This window comes from Agelaius phoeniceus, chromosome 1, assembly GCF_051311805.1.
Source record: "Agelaius phoeniceus isolate bAgePho1 chromosome 1, bAgePho1.hap1, whole genome shotgun sequence".
NCBI classification, from domain to species: domain Eukaryota; kingdom Metazoa; phylum Chordata; class Aves; order Passeriformes; family Icteridae; genus Agelaius; species Agelaius phoeniceus.
Window position 1 is genome coordinate 103,124,866 of NC_135265.1, and position 20,126 is coordinate 103,144,991.

At 36.3% G+C, this 20,126-nt stretch overlaps 1 protein-coding gene across 10 annotated transcripts in view; it reads right to left on the reverse strand.

The window, feature by feature from the left end:
• The window catches only part of PTPRM (protein tyrosine phosphatase receptor type M), a 442,681-nt gene that overhangs the window by 57,636 nt on the left and 364,919 nt on the right, over positions 1-20,126 (reverse strand). For all 10 annotated transcript variants that reach the window (XM_077184309.1, XM_077184292.1, XM_077184295.1 and 7 more), the window contains one exon: positions 3,789-3,876. In XM_077184309.1, coding sequence (XP_077040424.1) covers positions 3,789-3,876 — 88 coding nt within the window. The remainder of the gene's footprint in view (positions 1-3,788; positions 3,877-20,126) is intronic.

The window sequence follows — 20,126 nt, forward strand, 5'->3', positions numbered from 1 at the left end:
TTCTTTTCTTTACATTTACAGTATTTTATTACTTTTCCTGGAATAACTCTTGCTTTGATTAAGCAAAATAAAGAAGTTATTTTATACCTACGTCTTCATATCATCTCTTCCCCATTTTTCTTCTCATATGAATTATTTTAGCACTGCATTCTCAGCTAGGTTTCTGGGAATTCTAGAGGTAATGGACTGTCCAATACCCATTTATTTGCAGTGGAACTGGAGTGACTCCCTTTTTTTATTGCTTTGAGAACTCAACTTAACTCCTTACTGCATGGCAACACTTGTTAAATTGAAAAAAATCCTTATGTCAACAAAAAGAAATGTTACTGTGTCTGGGCTGTGCTTCTGTCAAGCAGATTTAAAACTGAGAGGTACACAAGCCATATTCTTCAACGCGTGTGCTGGTTCTTAAATAGTCTCTAGATTAACTGTCTATATTTTTAAGGTATTTTTTTCCTTTATACTTCAGCTGCTCTTGACAATTTATGCAGCTTTTAAATACTCTCTTTTCCATCTCATTGTTATTTTGATATCCTTCCATTAGGAGATCTAATTTAACTTTCCACTGATCACTTAAGCTTTTAAAATTATGTATCTTAGGATAAATTTGTCTTTGTGGAATATGGTAATAGACAACAAATATAAGCATTTTATTCTCTCTTGCCTCATGTTACCTACAACATGCATATGCCAGCCTGCAGACTGTGATCTCTAACAAGACCCTTGAGCATCTGGTTGATTAGCATGCCCAGCCAATGACCCTTTCTTGGACGTGGACTCCCAATTCTCTGCAAATCAAACCATTTATAAATGCCTTACCTAAAATCTTTATCTGCTTTTAAAACCTGTGATCAATACTCTCTTCTCATTTAGTCAATATTGAGTTAGGTAAAAATAAATACAGAACCCCTCCCATTCCCTCAAGATCTCTCCTGAAGAAAAAATGAATAAATTTTACCAAAATCCATGCCTAACCCCACACAGTTATGGCAGAAACATAATTTTTCTTAGGTGATGAAAGATTCATTTATCAGGTTCATGCCAGGTATAGTTTGTAATGAGAAAACATGAAGGTTTTTTTGTTCAGTAAAGAAAGAACATGTTTTCTGTGGGTGGCTGGACTGTGATCATGATTCGATTTTTTGTAGCCATTGTCATAAAGTGGACAGGGCACACTTGTAGCCAACTAAATGCACATCACTTGGGTAACATAAAGCATATTAAAATTTTGGCAATCTCCTGCAACGCTGGATGCTTGTTGCTATTGTTTTAGCTCCCTCCGAGAACAATAATGACTACAAGCAATAATATAACAGTAGTATCTTGGGAAAAATTAAAACAAAAGGGTAAATGGATAGAAAAAAATATGCTATGCAGAAAAAAATATACATTTCATTAGAATCATGTACCCATAGTTAGTGGCATCTAAACCACCGTATTTTTAAGTGTTTGAACATAGCATAAAAGAGCAATTTATTAAAATGCTTTTAAGCTGAAGCATATACTTTTTACAATTATCTGGGACAAATTTTCAAAAGTACACCATTCAAACTGTACCCTCAGACCCTGAGAAATGCAATTATTTATCCAGGAGAAAAACACATAAAATAATTAAAAAGTTAACTACCCCATTTGCATACACATATTTAACAACAACAAATAACAAATTGAATGATAAACTGTGGGCAGTTTCAGCTTTTAAGATACTGCCTTTAATTCTAGTAGATCTTAATTATAACTTGAGTTGTCTTTGTTTTCACAGCCACATAAACAGGAAGTGTTATTGATAAAAACTCCATCCAACTGTCTCCCTCTGCTAAATACTGAGGACATTTCAAGTAAATTGAGATCTAAATGTCCCAAGTTATATTTTGCCTCTTAGAAAGCCTTCAGTATCACTTGTAATTGTCATTGATTTGTGTATCTAATATCTTTTATGTGTTCTCCCCTGGCTATTCATCACTTGATTACCTCAGACATAAAGCACTAGCAGTTTTCTAACTTTCTTCAACCAAAGGGTGTCAAAGTTTAAGACAATGTCCAACATAACATTAAAAGAGGGGAGTGACACACTAAACCTGACTACAAGAGAAGATCTATTGTAACAGGCTTGGATTGGAAAAAAAATTCATAAAGCAAGGATAAGCGTTAAACTGCTTGTATTTCTTATTTTTGACTTTGATATTTTTTCTCAACTGATTAGCTGTTATTCATATAATGTATTGCTACATCCTCACAAAATAACAATTGTATACATTAAATATTGCTTGGAGGGAAACAAGCAAAACCGTTTCTAACTTATCTGCTTTTGCATATGCATCAGCCCATCATGAGAATCACATTTCTCTGGAAGACTTTATTTCTTTTTTCAGTATATAGCACAGTGTACATCCAAAATACACAGCAATACTATCACATCCACTCAAAACCATGTGGCAGATCATCTCTTGCTTAATTTGCCTTTGCCTCCATGTGCATTTCCTGTGGGTTCTCATTCTGCAGCAAGCTACAGAGCTGTCTTCTCTCTGCAGATAGTCTCAGCCCAGCTGGGCCCCATTCACATCACTTACTGTAGGTCACTAAGCTGGGAGCTGTTCTCTCCAGACTTGTTACACATGCACTGCAGAGAGGACCTCCTGAGGTGGAGATTCAGAAGTATACAAATGGGCTCTATTTCAGAACCCTCTCTCTAGAAGATCTGTCCTTCTCTCTGTCAAGTCCATGTGGTTCACTGATGAGGAAACCCAGGCAGGTATGTGCCTGGACAAACACCTAAGATAGGTGTGAAGTTAGTGCAAATATGCACTTCATATTCCTTCCACAGGTCCTCCAAATGTTGAGACAATCAGCATGGCTTAGTCTCCTCTGCTGGGTTCTGTATGATTTCTGAACTCAGCAGTATCATAGAAAGATCCCTCCTTAAACACCACTCTTCATCTTCATGCTTACAAAACAAGGTGACAGCTGCTTATTTCTCTGCTTATACCTGCTCATGGTTATCTGGCTGGCTGTTAAAAACACATACACTCCACACCTTTAATTTAGATTTTAAAGTAAAAACACCAGGGAAAAGATCATCTCCTACATACACACTGAGAACCTACCTTTAAGTGCAACAAGAGTAGTGTTTAAATAATATAATTTTACTGAACTTGATATATTTCTTGCCTCCATGTTCATGTGCAACATCTCTAGTCACAATGCTTTGGAATTCTCATAATCCAAGATTTATGGGTTCATAAATCTTGTGAGGGGTCACCAAAGCATGTTATCATCTCCTCAAGTTATTTGATTCCTACTGTGTCTAACCCTTTTTAAGCCTGGAATTTTAAAGTAAAACATAAAGGTTACCTTTTTTCCTTGAAATCTGTCTAGCCTAAGCCAGGATAGCTGTCTCTGTTACTGTGGAACACTTAAGCACTAGTACTGTCAGCTCCTAAAATACCTGATGTGTATTTTAGGTACTGATGTGGTTAAGTCTTGTGCTAAGCTGGCAGGAGCAGTTTGGGACCTCTTAGAGCTGAGTACTGGTTAAAGGGAAATTCTAAATGTTGTTCTCCACTAGCCAAATGCTGATCACAGGATGGAAGGTAAACAAGCAGTTGAGATAATGCATTAAACCTGACAGTTTTCTCAAGAAATAAAAAAAAGAAACATTTTCCCTCATTTTTATTTTCTTAATTAGGGAAAAGGAATATAAGCCTGATGTAAGCACAAGGTTGGTGGTCATTTGTATCCAGATCTGAAGGGAAGTTAACAAAGTGCACAATTATGCTGCCAACACTCACATGCAATGATATTCCCATATCTATTTTTCATTCTGTTCTCATCTTTCTTAGCTGAATCCCATGGTGCAGACTGTCCTTCAAAGAAACTCTAAAAAAAGGAAAGAAAGTGACATTAAGAAAAGCATGCAGAAACAGTTACCTTATGGCTAAATAAAAGACAAAGGCAAACAGTACTTGTGGGTGTTGGTGTTGAAGTGGCATTTAAATGATTCATTTATTGAGCAAAAATACGAGTTTCCTGTTTAAATGGTATTTATGCATAGCTCCAGATGTTACTTAAAATTTGACATGAGATTATCTGTATAACAGCAAGAAGAATTATTTGCAAGTGAAGTGCTATTAAACCTTTCCAAATCTGCTTTCTTGCAACACTGAGAGTCCTTCACTTGAGCTATCCAGATTCCCCGTACAGTTCTCATACACACAAGTGAAGCTGAAGGAGCTTCATCATCAGTGTTGGAGCTGCTCCAGTATTTGAGTATAGAAATTACAGACTGTACTGATATGTTTTATTTTTGACATATCCCAAGTTTCATTTACTTGCTGGCAGATGACCTCATGGATCAAAACATATACAGGCATTTAAAAAACCATGGATTCAACTAGCACGTGTCTTTTTTTTTTTCTCTTAAAGACAATTTACAACACCACCACGATGATTATTTTCTCAGAGAATAAAATCAATGTCATTTTTTGAAAGATATATCTCATATCCACCAAACTGCTGTCATTTAGCTTATAAATCTCATGTAAACAAGAAAGTTGAAGGTGCTAAAAGTTTATTTTTACATTAATAAAACACAGAAGCTGCCAAAAGGGCAGCAAGCAAGTCATTATGCCCTATATGTCCTGTGCTTTCTGTGGTGTAAAAGAGCAGTTGCACAATCTTCTAATTTATGCACTGTATCCATGAGTCATATGATGCAGATACATTTTAAAATTTTGTATTGAAATATTAATCTTGTGTTAAAAAATACTTTGTTGCCAAGCAAACTACTGGAATTATATAATTATTGTGACCAGCACTAATTCATGTCTTCATCTTTTTACTAGAATGACCAGTAGATTAAATCTTTTGTACCATACTAAAGACTAAATAGAGAAAACACAGTGAAGTTTGTATCTCTTTCAAGATCTCAAGACATTCTGAGTGGTTTAAAACAGATAATGCCCATAAAACCATCTACCATCACTGTCTTTTGCCGTCAAATTTAAAAAAAGGTGTTTTTAGAATCCCAATGATTTCCAATAACAAAGAGCATAAAAGTCAAACCAAACCCTTGATCTCTTGCTGAAGTCAATAGAACACAAGGGCATTCAGAGTCTAAAATGGCTATTCTTTTCACAAGTTTCCTAGAGTGCTGGTTTCTAATTTATGATCTAGAAATTCCTGGGAATACATGGGCTACTTCTAAAATGTTTATAAATAATAACTGAAGAAAACCGTAAGCCTTGTCAGTGGCTTCAATTTGTTTTTCCTTCATCTTTTCGCACTTTCTTTGAAAATTTTTAACGGTTTGGAAACTGAAATTATTAAAACCCACTAATACAAATAAATTTCTCCTTACTCATAACATACTATCATTGGGTACAGCTCTGAGAAACACTGATTGCTACCAGGATAGAGAAGTGTAACCCTGTGAATCTTAAGATGATTTACAGATTTGGGGCTTTTTGCCAAAAAGGCGTCAATCGTTATCTGATTATAGATTTGCCAACAGCATCTAAAGCAAGCAGGCCCTCCCACTCTAGAGCACTCCCCACTCAGGCTGGATGGAAATTACTTTTCTAGTAATTTGACCAAACTGCATAAGGAATGACTCTCTGTGGGCAAAGATCTATGACTCAATTTCTTGCAAAGTTCAGACTCAGACAAAGCTGGGTGATGAACAATTAAACACAGTTGAAGGCAAAGTAGAAATGGAAATGGTCAGCAGCAAAGCTCTAAAGACACAACAAACCAACAATTCATCTGACCTAAAATTTGAAAATTCCAGTTTTTTTACAGTCCTTCTCCAACAGACTAATGCACAGAATTGATCCATAAGACACTACCCAGCAAACGGTTTTGAGTTTAATTCAGTAAGCATCACATGTGCTGTTACAAAGAAAGAGTCCTGCTGACACAGCTTCTGAGCCTACACCTTGAAATATGGAAGACCCAAATATTCTCCAAGAGACATCTTGCTTCGCTCTGTCCCACTAATGAACTTTTACAAAATTGTTTTAAACCAATTGAATAGTAAATCTCTGGAGGCAACTGGGAAAGATTTAGATGGTGCTGAATTCAAGGAAGAAATACACCGGGCAGTGTACTGCTTTTGGAAACTCGTCTGTGTCTCAGATACAATGTACAAGTTCTACTTCTCCCAAGTGTTTGGCACTTCTGAAAACAATGATAACTTTAATGAGCCTTACAGATAAATCATCTTCTAAAAATTTATCTGCAACAAAGATAATTCTGTTCTTTAGAACATATCTATGTCAAACCTCACACAACAGCAAAGACCAGGAAACAGATTTACATTTCCAGCAAGTGCTTACTGACTTCACTTTCTTTATTAAAAATGTATTACAGAAAAGGAACTCCAGATATTTATTTTTGAGTTTTTATCAATAAATTAGTGAATGAAATAAAACATATCACATGGGGAAAATAAGACATAATTTATGTATATCCATTTTTCTTTTTAATTCATTTTAGGATACACACTGGTATTACAGTGAGAAGAGTACAGCAAAGATAATTGAAGGAAGAGGTATTACAGTGCAAAAGCATAAAAAACCCAGTTATTGTAAAAGACAGCTGGAGTGTCATTTCCTAAATTCCCCGTGTGCTGCCATTACACAAACTGCAACAGAATGATAATCCACAATGTATTGTAAGGAGAAATCTCATTTGTCCCACAAGCAAAGAACAGAGCAGATATTTCATAACAGATGATCTGTCAAGATCTTTCCTTACTTGTGAGAAATACACGTTTCATTACAGAAATTTTTTAAATCTCTTTTCTGACATATCACTCTCCAGGGATGCTGCTGCACAGCAGCCCACACATTATCTTTGTGGCTATTCATTCTAATTCATCCTTACAAGTTTCTTAAAACTGTGGACTTTTAGGAAGAAATATGGCCCCCAAACAGCTTCACTCCACCAAATGCTTGGCAAGGGCAATGGAGAACTGAAAATGAGTATAGGACATTTCTCAAACAATTTAAAATAAGTATTTCTTCAGCTTGAAATCACACAGAAGCCTGGCTACCCAGCCTCCGTGATCTTCTTGAAAAATGAAATACTCTTCAAGCCAGCTGTTGTTACAGCAGACATTTCAGTATGCATGTCAGCTGCCATTCTGTTAGTAGAAAATATTACAATTAGGATAAAAACACTTTCTGAAGAAAAATTAATTACAGAGAACTGCTTTATTTGCAACATGAAAACTGGTCAGTGATGCAGGAGCAGGATCATCTTAGGATGAATGTACTACTTTCATGTGCTTTCACTCAATACTGTAGTGGTTACCATTAAAAATTAAATATTTGCCAAGGGCTAAATCACTATGACCCTTAGACTAGAAAATAACTGCAATATCTCAAATGAGAAGGGGAGATAATCATTGAAAATACAGATGTTTTAGATTATTCCCTTTCCTAATTTAAAATTCATAAGGCAAAAAAAAAAAAAATTGGAAAGGACCTATATAAAAGTACAGTTTGAAGAGGCTGGAATGTGGAGAACAGGGTGAGATCTTCAGAATAAAATCTGTATCTCTGTTGATTGTCATCTTTGCCAACACACTTTCTATCCCAGATTTCATGTTTCCAGATAAGGATACTTTAAAAAAATACCTATTTCTAAGTGCTTTAAGGTCTACAAATGTAAAGTGTAGAATTACTATTTTTATTATTAGTCAAAAACCAAGCAGCAATTTTTCCAAAAAACACTTTGTAGTTGCTAGGTGACAACAGTGTAGTCTCTTACAATGTCATTTACAAAATGCAAACTCTTATGTAAAGAAATGAGAAGTAAAGGATATCATAAATCTCTCTCTGCCTACTTAATAAGCAAGAATATTATTTTTAGGTACAAAGACACGCTACTGCACTGTGTAACAATCTTAAGTTTGACCTGTGAATTTGTTTTTAAATGTATCAACCTTTATGGTATCTGATTTTCTCTACTGACTCTTGAGTTCCTTCACTGGTAGCTTTCATTTCCCATTGCCATTTCTAAATAAGCAGATTATGATGTCTTTTAACAACATTGGTAATTTGATGTATCCAGTTATAAATACCTCTGGATTTGTTTTTAAGTTACATGCAGAGAGTTTTGCACACTGTCTACTTTAAGCCAGACCAGACAACTAAAGTGATCCTAATGGAGGTCCTTGTCTAAACTCAATTAGCTAGAGAAGAAACTTATATTTCTACAATAGCCCTTTGAGTTGCACCTAAATTAGATGCCTAAACTGCCCTGAATTTGATAGTGAAGATTCATTACTAGTTTAACACTAATGCTGTGTCCATTTTATATGTGGAGGTTACAGATGGGAAAAAATGCATCCATTAAAATCTGAGTAAAGATCTCAGGGTCACATTAGACTCTTTGTATTTACAAACCCTACTAAATTCACATTTAAGCAAGTCCACAAATGTTTGGAAGAAGGATCTTCAGGCTCGTTTAATGAACACTGCAAGATTTGTGAGTGCCGTAAATCTGTCAGTTCATTGGATTTTCAGTATTCAGAATCTGCTAAATATCTGGAATATTAGGATGTTCTTGTGACAACAACATTAACTGTTTTGGTTTTTTTTAAACAGAAAATTGAAATAATTTGTTTATAAATCAGTATTTAGACTATTAAGGAATTAAACAGGATCCCTGAAAGTCATGTTAAAAGAAATCTGCTAGTCACTTTGAGGGAAGCTTTCATCATTGAAAATGCATCACCTATAAGTAATAGATCTCCCCAAGTGTTTGGGAGCAGTGGCAAATGATTTCAGTGATGGCAACCCCCAGTTTGCAAGCAGCTCTTCCTACTTCAGTCATTGCTTTGGTCACTGAGAGAGCATCTGTGGATGACAGCCTGCCACTAGAGAATATATTCACCATCAGCTTTTCCTTCTCTGTCAGCTTCAATCACTGAGAATTATGTCCAGTTTTCAAATAATGGAATTTAAAAAAACATTTTACTGTGCCTGTCCTTGAAAAGTGTCTGTTGCAAGAGCCAATGTGAAAATCTATCTCATCAATGTAAACTGCCTTCAGAAGCTATAAAGCACTTACTGGTGTGTTACTGTAGCCTCAGTCTGAACACAGAAAAAAACCAAACAAACCCAAAGCCCAATAAAGACTGTAGCAAATAGAATATATTGAGATTATTGTTAAAACTGCCTTGTTGTGTTCAGATTTCTCTGGTAAAATTAGGCTGATAGTTTACATAAGGTTTTCTAGGAGTGAGAGGTAAGATGCAGATTAGTTTTAAAGCAGATACAGAGTTTATAGTCTGACACACAGCTCCTCTCTGATATTGTTCCCAATGCTCCTTTATGTGGTTGTTCCTCCTTGAACTGATGTACAAAAACCCAGAAACACCCACTCAAGGGTTTGCATAGCCAGAGGTAGGAAACAGTCTTTTCTTTCTCAGGTGAATTTAGGTTTGTCTGCATTACACATGAGAAGAGTAGGAAAGCAAAAGTCCTTCTAGTCTTTTGAGACACTAAACATCATACTAACTGCCTACATTAAAGGTTGAAATGGAAGGGGAACTATTACCTCCTCCACTGACCTACTGCAGCATGCCTTAACACTTGGATTTCAAAACAAGGACTGAAACCACACAGGTAAGAGAAAATCTGGTACTAACTCCGTGATTGCATTGGTGTGCTCACTTTTCAAAGGCAGTGCTTTCAGTCAGTGCATTTTCTAATATGTTTGTATTTTTAAATGCATAGGCTTTGCTACTCCCTGGACAACTGGGCAGTCTAGTCAACCTATAGCAGCAGAAAGAAAACATACTAAAATGATCAAACTGCTTCAGTATTGTGCTATGAATGACCTAGATACTTGCACCAAATATCATGAGTTAGCTCTAGTTGACAACAGCATTGGGAAATAGACATGAAATTTAGTTACCACTCTAGGACAAGAGAGTAGCTCACCAGAACAGAAAAGTAACTTAAGTGAAAGTGACTTGTCAGTCACTGTGAAAATTGTGAAGGTGTGGCACACCTACAGGAATAGCACGTTGTGAGTACCAGCTGTTCTGAAGGCTGGCTTTTAGGTGCTAAGAGCATTTGAACAAGATGATCAAGAATAAGTTTTTGTTTTTCTACCTAGTTCTATATTTGACAGTGTCTAGAGTTGCTTGGGCAAAGAACCCAGGGGATGAGGTGATCTGAGAGACTGTAGGAGAACAGGTGGCATGGCTGGAACCACCACACAGACACACCTGAATTCTCTCCTGGAATGTGTTCTCACATGTGGAATGGAAGCTGTGTGATTTGTAAAACTGCACATATTGGTGATTGAAATATTTTGGTAGCTTAGTACATTTAGTCCCCAAAAACCAATTGTCATTTGGTCTTAAACCATGAAAAGACTGCAAAAACAGAGTGTCAAAGAGTACTTCTGTAATAACTAATGAAGAATTACTTTCCATATATTTGTAACCCAACTTATTTATAAGATCTGTTCATGTAACTTATTTTCTTGCTATCTAACACTGAAGATAATACCTGAAACTCACCTGTAACATTCAACAGCAGGAATAGAAATCTTTATAGATTCTGCAGAGCAGTCTGAAGATTTGACAGATTACCTGGTTTTGATAGGCTTTCAGAACCATTTCCATTTTACCTACTTAAGTTTTAAAAACTCCATTACTTTTATTCCTTTAAAATTCCTTAAGACTACTGTATAAGGAAAGATTTTAGAAATATGGTGAATTAGTAAGAGGACTGCAATAAAGCATACAATTAAAATTCTAATTTAGAAACTTATTCCCTGGCATACTAGACAGCAATAACTTAACCTCATTAATCTTCCTGATTTATCTCCAGCAGAAAAATATAGTATGCTGATAGGATTTCATGATCCTTTTTTATAGAAAGGGCCCTCTGGGTACAGTATGTACACTTGTACTGTAACTAAAGTGCAGGATATATTATTTTTTACTTGTGTGTAAAGGAAAATAAAGTTGGTCTCAAGCAGTACTTATTTCCTCTTATGAAAATGAATTTCCTACTTTTGGAGGATTTAATGAATACTTTTCATGTACCGCATATGGGGTTTTCTTATCTTCCCATTCTCCCATTCCTCCCCACCTTTTTTTTTTTCTTTACACAGTATGTAATTAGGAGTGTGAACTTGAGCAAGACTCATGACTGTAATGTCCTTAAACATAAAGTAAATGAACACAGGTTACTCTGAATACCAGCTAGTTCTATGCTTTGATAGGAAACCAGAGAAAGACTTTGACCACCACAAAGGCACAATCTATCCTCTTGTGAACAAAACTATTTGCATCATTATTCATGACCTGTGCCATCTCCTTGTTTCCCCCCTATGCTGTTCCAAAGGATGTAATTACACATTTGTTGTATGCACATGAGCAAAAAATGGTGCAGAGCCATTTATTTCTTAATGAGAAATCCCACCCAGCAGGACACAGGTATTTCTTCACTACAAGGATGGTGAGGCACCGGAGCAGAGAAGTTGTGGATGCCCCATCCCTTGAAGAGTTCATGCCAGGTTGGATGGGGCTCCCAGCAATAAGGGAGAGATGTCTCTGTTCATGGCAGGAGGGGAGGAATGAGATGATCTTTTATGTTCCTTCCGACACAAACCATTCTGGGATTCTATGATTTACACAAAAGGGGCAGGGCTCCAGGTCACCTACAGTCCACTGAATGTGTAGGTAAGGTAAATCCTAAGTTGACTTCTTTACACTATCTTTGGAAGGCTAACATGTAAATACCTCAAAGGACTTGGAAAGAAAGAAAATATTGTGGTTACTATGACATGGTTTGAATGAGGCCAAAACAAAGACATGTCTTAAAATGTTGTTTGAAAGCAGAGGCATTAAATTTGAGCTAATGTAGGTCTCCAAGGTACCATTATAACCAGATTTTTCACCTCTTGTTTTTAATTTCCAATTTATTCAGGAAACTATTTTTCAAGTCCCTTTCTGCCAAGCAAAACATTCCTTTCACAATGCTATTCAGAACTCAGAGGTACATCACTCCTAGATTTTTTTTAATGTACTCAGAATGTTAGTAGGCAGATGGTTTCTAAAAACCGGTTTAATGTACCTGAGAGCTTTGAGAAAATTATTTGGAATCTTTTTGTGCACTTTAAATTTTAATTCAAAAAGCTAATAAAAGATGTAAATATTTTTTCTGAGTCTAGCCCATTTTTCCTCCTAAAGATTAGCACTTTGATATTTGATTTACTTTACAAATAATAAAACTTGCCCCAGGGAATGGTTTCAAAGAGCTAATGAAATGTTATTAAAGTAGAGCATAAAGATACAATGTGCTGTGAAAAAAGAAGGCAGGGACTGCAGATTTTTTCTTCCTGCAGTAAAGAGAAGGGTTTGCAATTAGTTTAAAATATAACAAAAAGATAAAACAAATGGAAGAAAAGAAAAAAAAATTAAAATGAAAAATTCAGAGTGAGACAGAGAGGAGAGGAGAAGAAAATACAAAAAAAATTCCAGGCACCAGAAGAAAAAGTCTACATTTGACTGAAGTGGTGAGCTAAGTTTTGTGTTTCAGTCATTAAAATTTTCTGTTCAATTGTGTTTTACATAGTGATTGATGAGAGGTATTTCATTTATTGCTTAGATGTGCTATGTAATGAACAAAACAAGGCTTAAGGATTCCAAGAAACTTTTCTGAAGTGGGAAATACTTTCCATGGGAAAATATTTTTCCATGACTTGACTGACCCTGTATGCCTGTGACATTGTTCTTCGAGTAATTATATTATTTGAAAAGAGACTATTTAGTAGCTGTGCCCTTCTGCTTACTGAAGATTATTTCCTATGAAAGGTGATCAACATTAAACTTGTGGACACATGCACTGATAGGAAAGGTGACTTCCAACACATTTCTAGGTAATCCAGTAGTGTTTTTGTCTGATTTTATCAGCATAGATCATTGTAATTGAGCTCAGAATTCACAAGAACTGCCTGACTTTAAATTATCAGCTAACTCAGGCAGAGAAAACCTGATAAGATCTTCAAATCCCCTGTAAAAACAAGCTGTTTGTGATTTAGAACCACACAATTTGGAAAAACCTTCAATGTAATAAAATTCCCTGAAGGAATAGAAAACAGCATGTGGAAAAAGGAAACAAAAGCAAATTAATGTTGAATTTGAAAAGTGAATAAACCCCTCCCCTATCTTCATCCAAGTTGTAATGTACACACAGCTGATCTAACCTTTCAGAAGTGATAAAGCACCCCTCAGATTTGGCTCACTAAGTGGGCCTCAAGGGTTTCCATGAGTGTATCTCGGCTGCTCTAGTTAATATAGTTTGAATAGAAGATAAGAGAGAAACAAAGCTCACATAAGAAGATTTTAATTCTGCTACAAGGCAACACTGACATCACATTTAACTACAAGATAAAAGCCAGAAAACACTAGTGTGCACAGATGGAACACAAATATTTTGCACTGTTTTTTTCCCCATAGATAAGATAGAACTTTTCAAGGGAAGTAACAGCAGTAGGGTATGCTAAAACAGATAAAGGTCTACTTGCAGTGCCCTTTCAAAAACATTGTGCTGGCTCATTACATTTTTTGATCTTCACAGGAAACTTTGGTGCCTCAATGTCTGCTTTGCTTGTTTGCAAATACACTGTTTGCTAGCACATATAAAGTCAATCAGTTACTCCTCTGGGCTTGACTTTTAGGCCAGCACTTTCCTTGTTCTAAAGAAAAAAGATGTCCTATCTAAAAGCTACATGTCTATTTATCACTTTTGCTGGCTGGCATCCAGTCCCTGAGCTGATCATTTGGTACACTTTCTGCTTTGGGGAGAGCAGTAATGGGCCACAGTAGAGCCACTGAGAACTTCCACAGCAATGGGAGCCCCCGCTACTTCACTGCTCAAAAATCCTGGCTCTGGGTTTTAAAGTTATGGTTTTAAAGTTCCCTTTTCCCAGACATCCCTCTGCAGGCTCTCACTCTGTAATTGCTTCCTGTCAATCATCTCTCTTTGGACAACTGCACACTTACTGGAAAGGTGGCTAAAACCTTCAAAAAAATGGTGTTGGTCCTAGACGATTTCCCATCTGTCTGAGAAACTACTCAAAGAATAATACAGAGTATTTAAAAGCACATAAAGATTATCAGAATAGAAATAGTAGAGGTAGTAATGGGATTGACAATGATGACAAGTGTTGCTGTCAATTGTTAACCTAATTATTTTTAGTTTGCTCACTGTACACTGACAGATAGCAGACCTTCAATACAGCCCCAAGACTACTCATTAGAACAAACAGTGTCTGCTTAGGCACACTAATGAAGAGCTGCAGCTCACCAACCTGAAGTGCCTTATTTTGATGCTTGAAATGTATAGACAGCACTTCCTCATTCTAAGAGAGGGAACCCTGCAGAAATTCATCAACCAGGCTTAAAATCAGACAGTTCATTCAAATATATAATGCACTGAATCAAGGCTACTCAAATGACCCAGGCTCAGCTAATGGATAATGTGTAGTGGAAGTACTCTGTGGAAATTAACAATAAGGGAGGGACAAAAGGGCTTGCTGTCCCTAAATGCTCTTATTTGAAGAGCAGTTCTGCATCATTCATCTAACATCTGATATGTGATACTAATATTTTCTCAGTAGAAAAATAAAATGCATATATGACAATTCCACTATAGCTTGTATTTACAGGAGCTTATATTGATGGACATTTTGATTGTCCAGTTCTCTTTTTATGTAACCACCTATTATATTCCAAGAGAGAAACTTTCAAAGAGCTTTGAAAGAACTTGTATTGACCTTGTGCAATACAATGGGGATCTTTGAATGTCCCAGTGCAAATATCTCTCAATATTTATCACTGACACAGCTATATTCAGAGAATACACTCTGCAAGTGAAATAAGTACTGAACTAACTAACAGAAAACATCTATCTCCAGCAATAATGATGGAGATGGGAATTTGAGTGTCACGAGTTACTTATTGAGCAGATGTGCAACAAGAATGTCTCTTCTCCTCTAGTTTGGTGGTGTTTTAAAATTACTATGTACAAATAACACAGTTTAGTAAATTAACAACCCAAATGTAATACTCACAGCAAACAGACTCCAGTAAAAAAAAAAAAAAAAAAAAAAAGAAGAAGAAAAAAAAGGGAAGAAAAGTAGCATTGTTTGACAGAACAGTCTTTTTTTCTAAAGGACAATGTGGTGAGGACATGAAGTAAAGAGAGCTTACCTGAAAAGTTACCAAGTCTATGTTAACACAAATGGATTATGAGACATAAAACTTAACAAAGAAATAAAGGGTTAGTCACAAAGAGAAAATCAGTGCAAAATATTGTTTATATTCAGAGCCTTAGGAACAGAAAAGGAGCAATCATAGTTTGGCACTTAGATCATACCTATGACATTATTCTGTGGATTTTTTCCTGGTGTGCAGGACTCTTCTGAACATGTCACCTAGCTACTCTTTTGTTCAGATTCTGATCTTGCTGAGTATCAAAACAATTCTTCAGTAATGAAGATTGAGGTTTAATGACTTGATGTGTAATTTTGGCTTCTGCAATCTGCTTCTTGATTTTATCTTTTGCATAAACTGAACAAAACACAGCAATTTATTAGCTATCCGTGGACATTTCAAGATTTATATACATTGCAGCTCTAAATTTTTATTCTACATTTCCTTTCATTAGAACACTGCACTCAAGCTAGATTCATTGAGGCAAGCCAACATTATAACAGCTCTGTTGAATAGCAGCAGATGCCTTTATTTTCTGCATCCCTCTATAAAACAAAACTTTAAAAAATTTGAGTCTCTATATAAATATTTCCCTTAGAAGACAATACAAAGATTCCAAGCATCTGTTTCTCATTAAGGCAATTACTAGTTGTTTAAAATAGCAACCCAGCAAAGTCCCTATTTATTAGATTTATTAATAAACTCCATGAGCCAAATTCTGCAAATGGACCACAATAAAATGATGAAGAGTAAGCTAAATGGACAAGAGTGACCTGGCACTGAAATGTTCCAATCCTGACATTAGGTGGAATAATCAATATCCAATCTAAACCTCCCCTGACACCAACTTGATGCTGTTTACTTTTGTATTGTTCCTTGCTACGTGGGACAAGAGATCCATCCCCACCTGGTTACAACCTCATTGCAGCTGAAGAGAGAGGTAAGGTCTTACATGTCTCACTCTGGCTCCCTACCTTGCTCTATGTCAGCCTGAATCTTAGTTCCATAAGAATACATTTAAAAGTATATCTGAGACAATACCTCAAAAGAGTATGGTTTGGGTTTTTTTTGTATTAGGTACTTGAATGTGGAAGCTATCATTCATTGTAACTTCACTGTAGTCATAATAGCTGGCAACTAAACTTGTCATATCACCTAAAATACAAACACTTAATATGATACCAGATCAAACTTGAATTCTGGCGCAAATCAAGACAATTTTTCTGCTTTTCATTAGAACATGCTGAAACTTTTCCAGGTGTGGGCAGAAACTGTATGGTGAATGAAGTACTTCACTGCTTTATGCACATGAATTTCAGCATAATGTGGTGTGCATTAGTGACAATCAATATAGTACTTTCTATAGAGTACTTTTTTCCCTTTTTCTTCATGAAAACAGAGAGGAAACCAATCTTTTTAGGATTTTTTTCAGTATTATTGCACTATTAAGCTTGAGCACTCCAAAACACTGCTGCTCCACACTAAAACAGTCATATGGGTAGCACTATCCAAGTATTTCATGACACCAAAAAAAATCATCTTACTATTACTCTTCCAGATTTGTCAGTCAGGTTTCCAGGGACTCTGGCAGGAAGTGAGCTTCAGGTATGCTCAGGTATGTGCAGGTATGTGCTTCATACTGATCAAGCACAAGCAGACCTCTGTGTCAGTGTGCAGTTAGACCAAAACTTAGTAACTTCATTAGTTTCCTGGCCCTTGGAAAAGGACTATTTTTAAAAGATGCAACCTGATCCCCTACAAGATATTTAAGGCAATTCCACTGTAGCATACCTCAGCTAAAAGAAAACATACTCCTAGTTATGTCAAAACGAAATACATGCTTCCCAACTAGACTGTTCTTCTGCATAAGCAATGTTCAAATATCAATTAATGGCAGGAATAAAGTGTTTATAAAAAATGCGACTAAAAGTAAGAAACACACAGTCTCAATAGCAAGAAATAAAAAGCAATCCACAAAACAGTTAAACTTCAAAGATGCCATAAATCCTGCACATAGCACAGCTTTTCTAGCTTTCTTTGTGTGCCAGAGATACATATGCTTAGTAAATACCAGTAAAATAAACACAAATGCTGTGGAAAAAACTGACAAATGGAGGGAAAATACGTCAATCTCACACTAGATCTACAATTAAACATATAAAAAGCATGAACAATTTATGTGATTTTCCTTGTATTCGAACAGTTTTGTATGTTCCAGCTACTGTCGCTTTTATAGACTTGATTCACAATGTAACCATCAAAACTCAAAATTCAAGCTGCTGATGTTGTAAAAGAAGAGACAATTAAAAAGTCAGTTGCAAAACTGAAATGTGTAGAAAACTACTAGGAAAGCAGCAAGACACCAAATTTTCTTATATTTAAATGTGTTTCCCAGTGCAAAACCAAAGCATATGCTTTGGTGTGGTTTGGAAGCTCAACCTGTTTAACTTCAAAATTCAGATAATGGTGCCCCTTTTGCTCTCCAAAACATGAGAAGTGGTTTACTGCCCACACTAGGAATTTCACTACCTCAATGTACTCTAATCAGTACAACTCTCTTGAAAGGGTCTAATTAATGGAAATGAGACTCTTGGCAGAATAAAGAACTGCTCAGCATAAAGGCTCAAGGATTAGGCTTTAGCACAGCAACTACATGCATTTATATGAAAGTATTTTACAACTGAATATCTTTTATTTTTCCTCTTTCCCTTTACAGCATTATCAAGCTGCAGCCCAGTCCACAGCAGTCCTGTGGTCTACCAGTAAGGCAGTGGACCAGGAGAACTGCTGGTAAAAGAAACAAACTAGAAAACACTGAGGATGCTATCTGATTTAAGAAGCAGTTTGTGTCCTTTATAAACTGAAGTGGTGTTAGTTCTATAAAATTGACTACCAGTATGGCAAAAAAAAAAAAAAAAGAATTACTATTTCACATCACACTGTTTGCTGTGTATATACAAGAGCATTGATTTATTTTTTTCCTTTTGATGTGAGTTAACAGCCACACTGGGTCAAACCAGAGGTCCATACAACCGATTAGTTTTTCTACAACAGAACTAGTAGCAGGTGTTTACAAAAAAGTACAAAGAATAGAGCAAACAGAGAGTGAATCTTTCCCCAGCATACCCTTTTAGCTTCTAGCAATCAATGGCTTTCCTGAGCAATCTCTTCCTCAGCCAGAGACTGCACACAGCCATTGTGTTTAATAATGAATTTTTCTAGCCCATTTTTTAACCCATTTATAATTTTGGCTTCACAGCATCTTGAGGCAATGAGCTCCACAATGTAATTATGTGCTGTGTGAAAAATATTTCCTTTTGTTCATTTTAAACCTGCTGCTTAATAGCTTTGTTGGGTGCTCCTGATTTCCTGTATTATAAGAAATAATGAATAATTGCTGTTACCATTGCAGAAGTAACACTGATCTCTGGCACAGCTCAGAATATCCTAAGGGGGTATTACAGCAGCCAGGAATGGGTGATATTTCACTGTCCTAGAATGAAAGTAGAGACTTGGTACTGGACCTGATAAAGTGGCTCTGTGTCACTTGTAAGGATTTCCTTACTTATATAATCTTTACCTAGTTTATTATGCCAGCCTTAGGGAAGCTGTGTACAACAGTATTACACAGAGCATAAAAGCTGGAGTTAAGTATGAGTGGGTGAATGAGCAAAACTACAAACCCGAATTTCAGAGGTTTACTTTCGTTTTCTTTGTCCAGCTTGACAAGTGACACCAATGAAAAACAGAAACAATTGCAGGTAAAAAATCAAGGCTAAGTGAACAAAAGCTCAGCAGATATCACAGCCTAATACAGAGGACACTGTTACTGAAATACTTTTCAAGCAAACAATACACTAAAGTGTTCTGGCAATGACTAATGGTTGACAGCACATGGAAGAGCAATACTGGGATCACAAAAGACTGACAAACTGTTGCATGCAGACTTTCTCAAGATTAAAAAGCATGTGTCTCAACTTGACAGTCATGCTTAGATTCAGAGGACTTTGGAAGGACATGAAAAATCTAAAAAGAGCATCGCACTACAAGCTTTTCCCCATCTATTTAAGTCCCCTCTGTCCTTTTCTAACTATTCATGTGGGGTTGGAGGTGGCTGCTTTTACTGCTATTTCCTGAGTAGAGGATGCAGGATCTGACCTACCTTTCTAATATTTGTTATGTCATACTGGAAGTCTGTTGTTTGGCCATCATTTTTGGCAAGGAAAAGCACAGAGATGGCTCATGGAGATATTTAGTGTAAACAATGGGAATGGTAATATGATCTCATTTCAAAACTCTAAGCTCTGTGATACAACCAGGTATTTAAGCATCAAAGGCAAAGTGTTCCTTTGTCATCTCCCAGACTAATCAGAAACTATGCTTACTTCAGGAAGCAATACTGCACTCTGTGGAAGCTTCCACCGTCCCAAAGTAAGCAGTAGGAGGCCTTCTATTTAGAAGGGAACCCTTTATGTATAGGCCAGAGACAAAAAGCTACAATTTTACCAAAAGAGCTTATGTCCCCTTTATTGCAGGCTCCCTTGTTAGCTGAAGGCAGCCACAGCTACGTCTGCCTCTAAACAGCCCCAGCCCATGCATCAAGGAAGGTCCTCACTTCTTTTTTTATTCCCTTTGGTGTGTGATATAAGAGCAGAGATCATCTGTCTGTTGGAGACCCAGACCTGTCTCTTTTAGATACAAGAACTTCTTTTCTGTAATATACTAAGAACAGTTATTATAGCATAGGCAAACACCTAAAGCTAGATGAGTAATAACTGGGCTCAGCTGATTTTTACAGAAACATGATCCATTTATTTTTAACACAGGCCAAAGCAGAGCACTGTCAGTCATGAATCTTTTTAAGACCTTAAGGGGAAGAAAC